Here is a 9,463-nt window from a genome sequence, read left to right as displayed (position 1 = left end):
GTTATTTCATCACTCCGTTCTTGAGAAGTTTGTTTTTCTTTCAAACGAGGGTTACACCTTGGCTCAAGAAAAGTACACTCAATGCAGCCTTTGACACAGGGACCGATGATATTCTCCTCTCTACATTACCTGAGCTACTCACTCAGGCCTATAGGACACTCACTGGATTAGGACCTTGTTATCCTAATTCCAGAGATGGGAAGTAACAAAGTACAAAATCGTTACTGTAGCCTACTCGAGTAGATTTTTCAGACATTTTTACTTTACTTTAGGCTACTATTCATTTTTGAGGCGACTTTTTACTTTTACTCCTTACATTTTTAACACGAATATCGGTACTTTCTACTCCTTACATTTTACAAAAGTGGCTCGTTACTTTAGTTTCAAATAATTTCAGTGGAGTTATCGTTATTATTTTTCGCGTCATCAAGTGGATGGGAATATACGTTGCACTTGACGCACCAAAGATGACTCGACAGATTTCATTCATTGCATTCATTCGCGGCAAATCATTGCAGCTTGATGGCAGTAACGTTAACGTTAGCACGTAGTAGTATGTCTCAATTAAATTTAGTCAATTAAACTCTCCTCGCCTTTGGTGCTTAACTTCTAGCTGCAGTGTGGCCTACCGTATATCCTTAGCAATAAGTAGATGCATCATTGGGTCTTGAACAGGGATATAGTGGAGGCTAAACGCAAGTAAACGTGTTCTGAATGCCTTTTCTAAAAATCTGATACCGCATGGCACAGTCCACCTTACCGTAATCACAGAATTCATAGTTTACTCACCTCTTATTTTACCACTACATTCCTGGTCTTCCTTAGTCTAGAAATCTAGACGCAACCTAGCAGCAGCAAATTAATTTGCTCAGCCTGTACGTCTAGTATCAAACCATAGGGATTTCTATTGGCTGACGCCGTGGATGTCATCCAATCACAGCGCTCTATTTTGTTAGAGAGTCTTAAGGTGGGCTTAACAGGATGACGACAGTCCTGCGACGGTGAACAACAAGGAAGGTGGCTATGGCGAACGAAGAACGGTTGTTTGAATTGGCGTTGGCGTCAACTTTGGAGGAGTTGGACTTGTGCTTTTCTTTGAAAGTTGAGCAACACAATGCACTTAAGTCAATCCTTTCAAAGAAGGATGTATTTGCCGTTTTGCAGACCGGATACGGATATGGTCGTAGTGCTGGCCTATTGCATGCCTAGGCAGTTTGAAAGACAATTCTCTGCCCGCCCCTTGGATTAAGCGAGGTGAATGGCTCGATTCCAGGCTATACATTTCAATGATATAGGATGGCTCGCCAGGCTAGGTCTTCCTGGTATTTACAGGAATCCATAGGAATTAAATATCGATGTTGTTTTATCCAATATTAGTTGTGCAGATGTATAGTCCATATCTTATACACACCTATGAAGCCAACAAAGAAAATGCAGAAATAGTGATCAATGGACCATTTTGTGTGGTAATTCTATATCAGGACCTGACATACAATCCAAATAGTCTACAAGAAATCTCAGAAATGCATATTTTTATTGTCAGTATGCATTTTGGGTAACCAAAAGTCCTATGGGGAGTTTCAATAGGGCATTTTAGAAAATGCATGAGCATACTTTGGCAAATAATGGTCTAAAGTACTAATTTTTCATTCTACTGTATATTGATCTACTTTTGCACACAGCTTCGCAAGACCTGGTCCTAGGGCTCAGTTGTGTTTCTAAAATCATATTAAGTGACCTAGAGGGCTGAAATGTGGTCAGTTCAGAGATACTTGTTATCGGGCAGAAAGAAAAAAACAATATTCTAGGCTCTGTAACTCTGTGCCAGTGCTTCCTAAGAAACTACAGGATCTTAGCTTTCTAAAGATGTCCAGCATTTGATGGTAGGCCAAAAGAACACACTGCCCTCTAAAGTAGGCAGTGCAATGTTGGGGGGGAAGCCTAGAAATGGTTGTGGGAAGATTTAAAAAGAGACTGGCACTCTTGCACTCTAGTAACATTTGTGTGGTCCAGGTACCGTTGCATAAAAAATGGTTGTCATTCACAAGACTACTTTTACTTTTATACTTTAAGTAAATTTCCAAGCCTGTGCTTACTTTTACTTGAGTAAAGAAGTTAAATCAGTACTTCTACTTTTACCAGAGTATTTTTTAACACAAGTATTTGTACTTCTACTTGAGTACGGGAAGTGAGTACTTTTGCCATCTCTGCCTAATTCCATGATGTAGCTCTACGTCCCCTCTCACCCACTGCGGTCCTCTGATGAGGGTCTGCTACTGTATGTCAGCCTCATTAACACTAAGAGGTCACGGTCAAGACTCCTGTGATCCCTCGCTGGTGATTTTTGTTCTTGTGATGGTTTTAGGATCTTCAAGAGGCGTCTAAAGACTCACCTGTTTACCTTATATCTAACTAATTCACTCTTACAGAGTTGTTTATGGTAATTGTTATTCATCTGTTCATTTAGTCCATCATTAATATGGACATTTGTTTCATTGTTATTGCTATTTAGGCTATATTAATATTTTAAGCTGTTCATTTTAATGTTAATGTAATGTTTATTGTCAAGTTAATTTATATAGCGCATTTCATACACAAGGGTCATTCAGTGTGCTTTACAAGTTACTGTACTTTTAAGTTTAGGGGCAGCCGTGGCCTACTGGTTAGCACTTCGGACTTGTAACCGGAGGGTTGCTGGTTCAAACCCCGACCAGTAGGCATGGCTGAAGAGCAAGGCACCTGACCCCTCACTGCTCCCCGAGCGCCGCTGTTGTGCAGGCAGCTCACTGTACCGGGATTTGTGTGTGCTTCACCTCACTGTGTGTTCACTGTGTGCTGAGTGTGTTTTACTAATTCACATTTTGGGATAAATGCAGAGACCAAATTTCCCTCACGGGATCAAAAGAGTATATATACTTATACTTAAGTTTTTAAGGACTCAATTGTGCTTTATTGGTGTCATTGCAAGTCGCTTTGTAAAAAAGCATAGAGCCATAAACATGAACATAATAAGGTTTCATGAAATGCACGACAGGTCCATGCCAGCCTTGAGACTGCAGCATCTCCCTGCCATTGCTAAGAGGTGCAGTGCCATAGAGGTCTCACCGGGCTCCACTGGCAGATCTGAACTGGTGAGAGAGATGCTTTTTCTATTCACAGCCTCATGCTTTGGTTGTGTCGATGAAATATAAACTTGGTGGTTCTAGCATTTTTGCCTATATTCTGTGAAGATTCCAATATGAGCCTTTGCCAGTTTTAGGGCCGGTCCCATTTCTCCCCCCTTAAGACTTCCACTAGGTTTTGATTGCCCTTAACATTAAAGCCCCCTCGACAAGGGAAGTGGGAGTGAAGATCTTTCCCTATGAATTGGGACACCACTATATGCAAATTAGCGTAGCGAACGTGCTCACCTACGTCACACGCAGCGCCGACGTGTCTACCGGTAGTAGCCTGCTACTATTTTCATTCAGGAACATGCCCGTTCCAGCGGTCATTGTTGTGTGGGCTGTGCTGGTTTATCTACGTCTGGTTAATCAACAAAGATATTCGTGTTCATGTGAACGCCAGAACAAAGATCCTAAATATCGATATATAACGTTATTTGATGGGCAGACTCTCTCAAAGCACTCAGCAGATATCATGAACATCGTCAGATAGCTTCGTGAGATATTTTCTAACATTAGTGTTCAAAACTCAACAGTCCATCAGATGTGCATCAAACTAACATATTCCAACATATTTCGAAATTTTAATATGCTTATTTGCGAAAATATATGAAAAATTTGGCCGGCTCGCTGAGCTCGCATGGTATCCTGGGTAATTTCATCTCCCACTTCGTTTTAAGCCTGCATCTGTCCTGGCTATATTTTGAGGGTTGATTTTAAGGGGAAAATAGCACTTCCCCTTGCTCCCTAAAGTAATGGGACACCCTAGCCCTACACGTGCAAAAACGAGGGTTAGGGCAAAAATCTAGGGGTAGGGGAGGTATTGGGACGGGCCTTAAACTTGGATAATTTAAAAACTGGTCCACTCTTTAATGTGAATGTAACAGAGTTTTGTTTTTGTAAATTTCTGTTTGTAATTAGGGTTTGAATTTATACCTCTGAAGGCAGAATGATAGACTAGTAGTGTATCAGAACCAGCATAGTATGACCGTGTCTGTTTCCTGCTTGGTCTGCTGTTAAGATGTGGAGCGTTAGAGGCATTTGGATGAGTGAGGAGGTCACTAGGGAGGTACAGAGGGAGATGAGACTCGAACGTCGCTGGGTCGACTCCAAAATCAACAAGGAAAAGAAGGTAGGTTCCTTCCAATCAGTTTACAGGAAACCTATGACAATGAGAGCATTAGAGCATTTGATCCTCTTTCACAATGCAAGAGAAGATGACATGGAACATATTTTTGGATGCATATCATTCTTGGGTGTGTCATTGGGGGAGATCAGTCACCTCTCTCGCAGTATGCTCATATGAGACATGACAAATGATCCAGATATTTTGTTTTCTTAATTAGAGGGAGGAGCGGATTCAGGGGAAACTGAAGAAAGTGAAAAAGACTGTAAAATCCAAAAGCAAAAATGTTTCTCAGGAAGGTCTATCGAGTGAAGACCCACACTTACCGCCTAAGAAGATTGAAACGCGTATAGGAGGCCAGGGGGAACCCTCCCAATCCCTGGACGTGTCCTCATCCCTGCCTACCTCTTCCAAAGTACCTTCTCCCAGAGGAGACCTTACAACTAAGCTGTGTGAAAGGGTGAATTCTTGACTAAAATATTATATTTTAGTATGTAGCCTAAATGCCTTGTAGTTGTCAAACCAAAGTATAATTCTGTGTTCAATTTAGTGAAACCGATGAGTGAGGTTGGCTTTACTGCCACAGCGGTTTAGACTCATAGGTGTAGAGTCTTTCTTCTGGGACCTTCTTGGACTTTGTACTGTGAATACAACCAATGAATGTGAAATGCATGGCCAGCATAGTATCATGCACCGAAATTATGAAGGTCATGCAGCCATATTGGCAACACTGCAGGCAGAGGTGACTGCTGCAGTCAGACCATGTGTAGTACAAGGAAATTAGGTCAGGTCCACTCAGGTTAGGTCCATCGCTGTCCATGCTTTTTACAGTCAGTGGGTGGTAGACCGGTCATACCTGATCTAAAATCTCTATATGATCTAAATCAGTCATTCGGGTAGATAAGGCAACACAGCGGCTTTCACAGTTCCTGAGAACATGTGTCACAGAAGAACATTGTCATACATTCCATTTTCCTTGTGACAGTGGGAAGAGCTCGGTGTAGGGAAAACGGCATCTCCACTGAAGTCTCCATGTCAGCATTCCCCCCCTCATGCAGATATTGACCTCATCTTTCCCTTAACACCAAATGGTAAACAGCATGTTTTGCTCTTCCCCCTCTTCTTTATTCATAGCATGGCCCCCTCCAACGATTTTGATTTTAATTGTTTTGATTGTCGTGCTTGCAGACAGAGTTCGCTCCAGCCGACAAAACTCACCTGAGAGAAACATTTCTCTCGTCAAGCAGCATCTGTTTTCTGATGCAAAGAAGGTGATTGCGTTTATTTAGATCTGTTTGTTTACTTTTGGTGTTTATCTTTTATGCTGTGTTTGCATGAATGCAAATAACATATTGTTTCTCTTTCAGAAACTCTCTGAAATATGCCAAAAACTGGTCATCCAGCCGTCCACTTCACCTAGACCAGCTTCTGCATGTAAGATCAGCATGAGTGGGTGTTGAATATTATTATTAATTTATTTAGAAAAACAATATGAGCAGAAACAAGGTATACCATATAAAAGATTAAAAAATGATTTAGGCCAGTGTTTCCCAAAGTCTGGGTCGCGACCCACGGGTGGGTCGCAGGAGATTTTATTTGGGTCGCCAGCACAATTTATGTTGTGTTATAGGCCTAACTGATACCATTTGTCATTTGATACCAGGAAAGCTAACAGTTTTCTATTAGGATGTAGTTTGTTAACTACCACAGTCACGGTTTTGTCATAAAAGCTCATGAAACTGGCACATGAAACTGGAGGATGAACGCATCGCAGAGGGGGTGCCAGAGCATGGATATCTACCTCTCAAAATGAAACCGTTCTGTGGGGCGCCTGCCATGTACCTCGCAGTTGCAAACATGAATCCGCCTATTTGCACGAACATTAACAGATACCAGCTCCTCAACTTTACCAATAAAAATCTAGTGACCATGCTGTCAAATAAAGCAGACATCCATAGACCGGACATAAGGCCATTCAATTTGCATGTAGATAGTTTCGATTGTAGATGCAATCTTTTAGCAACCTTCTCACATTCTTATTTCTGATTTAAAATTCACAATTTAAAATTCGCTACAATTTAAATGGACATTTTAAACACTAATCCTCTCGTTTTCTACCTCGCTAACTCCAAAGTAAAGGCACATTCTTCCGTCTATTGCGCAAAAGCCTCTTGTTCTGATATAATGACTATACAATATAATATAATATAATACAACAATACAAGATAAAGACTTGAGTTATTTGCTGTTTACATCAGAATTGACGTCCACAGTGTTATGGACCCATTTGTCTGCAACGCAACGTAGCCTACAATTTTTTTTTTAGAAATACAGGAACAGCTTACTATGCTGACGAATGACGACTGCGCAACATGCGAGAATTTCCCCAATCTTTTCAGTAGTCATTTCCAACTTTTCACGCTGATGGTGCTCAAAATGCAACACAACCGTGTTCAAAGCAGGATCTATCTATCTAGATCCTAGGCTATAGCAATGTATGGTTGGGGAAGGCATAGAAAAGTTGGAGAACCTGTGGCCTAAAACAATATTGGTGGTTACAGGGTAGATTTGAAGTGAAATGGGTCGCGATGGTCTGTCATTTTTAAAAAGTGGGTCCCCAGAAAAAAAGTTTGGGAAACACTGATTTAGGCTATTACATTTTGCCACTGGATTTCAGACACACTGGTAAGAAAGCTAGACTGTTTTGTAACAAAGCATTTCACTGTGCATATCTCAGTTGTGGGTTTGATGAGTAAGGCATATCTGCAAGGTGAACGCTTCTTTTAAAACCAGGTGGAATCATACGTGGGAAGATGCCATCAGCTGAACAAATCTCCTCATGTCTGATTGATATGTGAGTGTTAGTCACACATTTACGGATGATTTATTTTGAATCCAGCCTACACTGAACTTAATGGAATGTGAATTTGGGTTATGGTTGTTGTAAAGCACAATCAACGCTAACTGATTTCCCCCTCCCTTTCTTCAGTCAGCAAACATTACTAGAGAATCATTTCAAAGGAATGGTGAGACTATTTGACACTTATTTGTACATTATAACAAATACATTTGTATAATTATTAAGGTATTGTTACTGCTTACCACTTTACTTACTGTGGTTTTAAACTCACCAAGGCATGTGTATTTTTTAACTAATAAAAACAGTCAGTTTGGAACAATCTAGAAACCTGATACTCTTCTTACTCCAGGTGACATCTGAGGAATTGCAGATAGTGCTTCGAGGCATGGTGGTCACTTTAGTGGAGGAGGTCAACAACATCCTGATTCCGGCCATCACTGCCTTTGAGTACGAGCGAGTACTGCCTGCCAACAGCCCAAAGGATCTCTCCTCTTGCTACAACACATCCTCCACTACCTCCAAAATCTCTCCCGTCATCACCAGCAGTTCCCAGTGCTCAATGTCAGAGGTCCATGTCACGTACCCCATCTACATGCTGCCGAACAGCAGGGGTGCGAGCCGAGTGGAGCTGTGGAGAGCCAGCTCTCCAGAGGATGGTCAGGACGATGACCGGCGCAGTCTCAGGAAGAAAGTGGTCGCTCCCACCGCTGGCCTTCTGCTAAAGGTGGAGAATCTAATTAAGGACATCATCAAAGACTCAGTGGATGTCTTCTCTAAGCAGACGGGCCAAGTGAACGGCACGGCGACTGTAAGCATCGCTAAATGCGCGGAAGACAAAGCTGAATCGGATGTTAAAATCCAAGAGGCCAAGCCTGAGGATGAGAGAGCGATGAAAGTTGATGCAGAGAGGTGTTGCATGGTTTCTCCTGAAACTACAGATAATCCCACTGCTGTTACCATCAATACCACCACTGCTGTCACCATTGCTGATCCCATTGCTACCACGGATAAAACGGCTGTTGTCACCATGAATACCACCACAACTCTTGTCTCCACGGATATCACCAACACTGCTGTCACCACGGATGCCACTGCTAGCTTCACCATGGAAACCAGCACCACTGCTGTCACCACAGATGCCACTGCTGTTGTCGCTATAGATACCACCTTTGCTGATACTGACTTCAGCTCTGACCGTCACCTTGTTGAACAGTCATCTGATAACATCGGAAAGGACTCTGAGCAGCAGCTTGAAGCCAATGATGTGATGAGTGACCCAGAATTCAGCGGGAGCGAAGAAAGCCACGTGACCAAGGAAGCATATGACTGTGAGAGCACCAGCTCCGATGCCTCGTCTGGTTTCGTGGTCAGTCTGGAGAAGAGCATCCTGCTGTCCTCTGACCAGGTGGACGAGATCCTCGAGAAGGTGACCTTCGCCCTGGAAGAGGAGCGTCTGTGCAGCTGGCTTACTTCCTCGCCTGAGGACAAACACAAAGATGCAGAGGCGGTGTCTCCTCCGCCCAACAGCGTGATCTTCGCCATCCTCCAGAAGATGCAGCTGGACAAGTATCTGCAGAGGAAGCTGATGTCCTTCTTCGTGGGAAGGCAGATGACCAGCCTGGGAAGTCCGTCCACGTCTCCCATGGCCGCCAGCTCCCACCCTGGAGCCCAAGAGAGCCTTTCCTGGAGCTCCCTCTCGGAGATCAACCCCCACTCGATCAAGGTGACCAAGTGGCTCCTTCAGACCATTCAGAGACGCAACAGCTGGGAGGGCAGCATGACCTCTGACAGGCAAGAGATGGACGGCCAGCAGTTCAGAGAGAAGCATCTCGTCTGTGAGGTCATCCAGGCTCTGCTAGACCATCTAAACGATGTAAGTGCCACACGGAGCCTCAGCCGGCAGACGCAGTCTGAGAGCGACGTGCGCGCAGGTGTCACAGCCCAGGGAGGACCTGTGCACGTGGACGCTGTGGTGTCTGACACGTCTCTTGCAGCGTGCGAGTTCACAAAGGACATTGTGTCCAAACTTCTCCTTGAAGATAACAGCCCTTAAGTGCACTCACTAATAACAATCTTAAGACATAAAAAATAAACATTTTCTAACTTAGACCAATTGTTACATTTTCATTTATGATAAAAAAAAAGACTTTTGTGTTACAAGCAATATCTGCTAAGGATCTCCAATAAGTACTAGTCCAGAACCAAATCTCTGCTTTTCAGTAATACAACTGGGGATAAAAAAAAGTAGCTCAACATTTTTGCAAACGGCATAATTGATAGTCATGAATACCAGCAACAAAGCCACCTGACATA

At 43.0% G+C, this 9,463-nt stretch overlaps 1 protein-coding gene across 2 annotated transcripts in view; it reads left to right on the top strand.

Annotated features, from left to right (window-relative positions):
- LOC121696093 overlaps window positions 1-9,259 on the top strand; it is an 11,606-nt gene extending 2,347 nt beyond the window's left edge. The window contains exons 6-14 of one of the 2 annotated variants that reach the window (XM_042077419.1): window positions 3,035-3,131; window positions 4,186-4,296; window positions 4,586-4,750; window positions 5,276-5,381; window positions 5,479-5,561; window positions 5,658-5,724; window positions 7,084-7,144; window positions 7,280-7,316; window positions 7,500-9,259. In XM_042077419.1, the coding sequence (XP_041933353.1) occupies window positions 3,035-3,131; window positions 4,186-4,296; window positions 4,586-4,750; window positions 5,276-5,381; window positions 5,479-5,561; window positions 5,658-5,724; window positions 7,084-7,144; window positions 7,280-7,316; window positions 7,500-9,203 (2,431 nt within the window). In that variant the 3' untranslated portion in view covers window positions 9,204-9,259. Of the gene's footprint in view, window positions 1-3,034; window positions 3,132-4,185; window positions 4,297-4,510; window positions 4,751-5,275; window positions 5,382-5,478; window positions 5,562-5,657; window positions 5,725-7,083; window positions 7,145-7,279; window positions 7,317-7,499 lie in introns of both variants that reach the window. The other variant, XM_042077418.1, reaches the window with a different exon arrangement.
- Window positions 9,260-9,463: the final 204 nt, after the last annotated feature.

This window comes from Alosa sapidissima, chromosome 21 (assembly GCF_018492685.1).
Source record: "Alosa sapidissima isolate fAloSap1 chromosome 21, fAloSap1.pri, whole genome shotgun sequence".
NCBI lineage: Eukaryota > Metazoa > Chordata > Actinopteri > Clupeiformes > Clupeidae > Alosa > Alosa sapidissima.
This window is presented reverse-complemented; position numbering and strand designations above follow the sequence as displayed.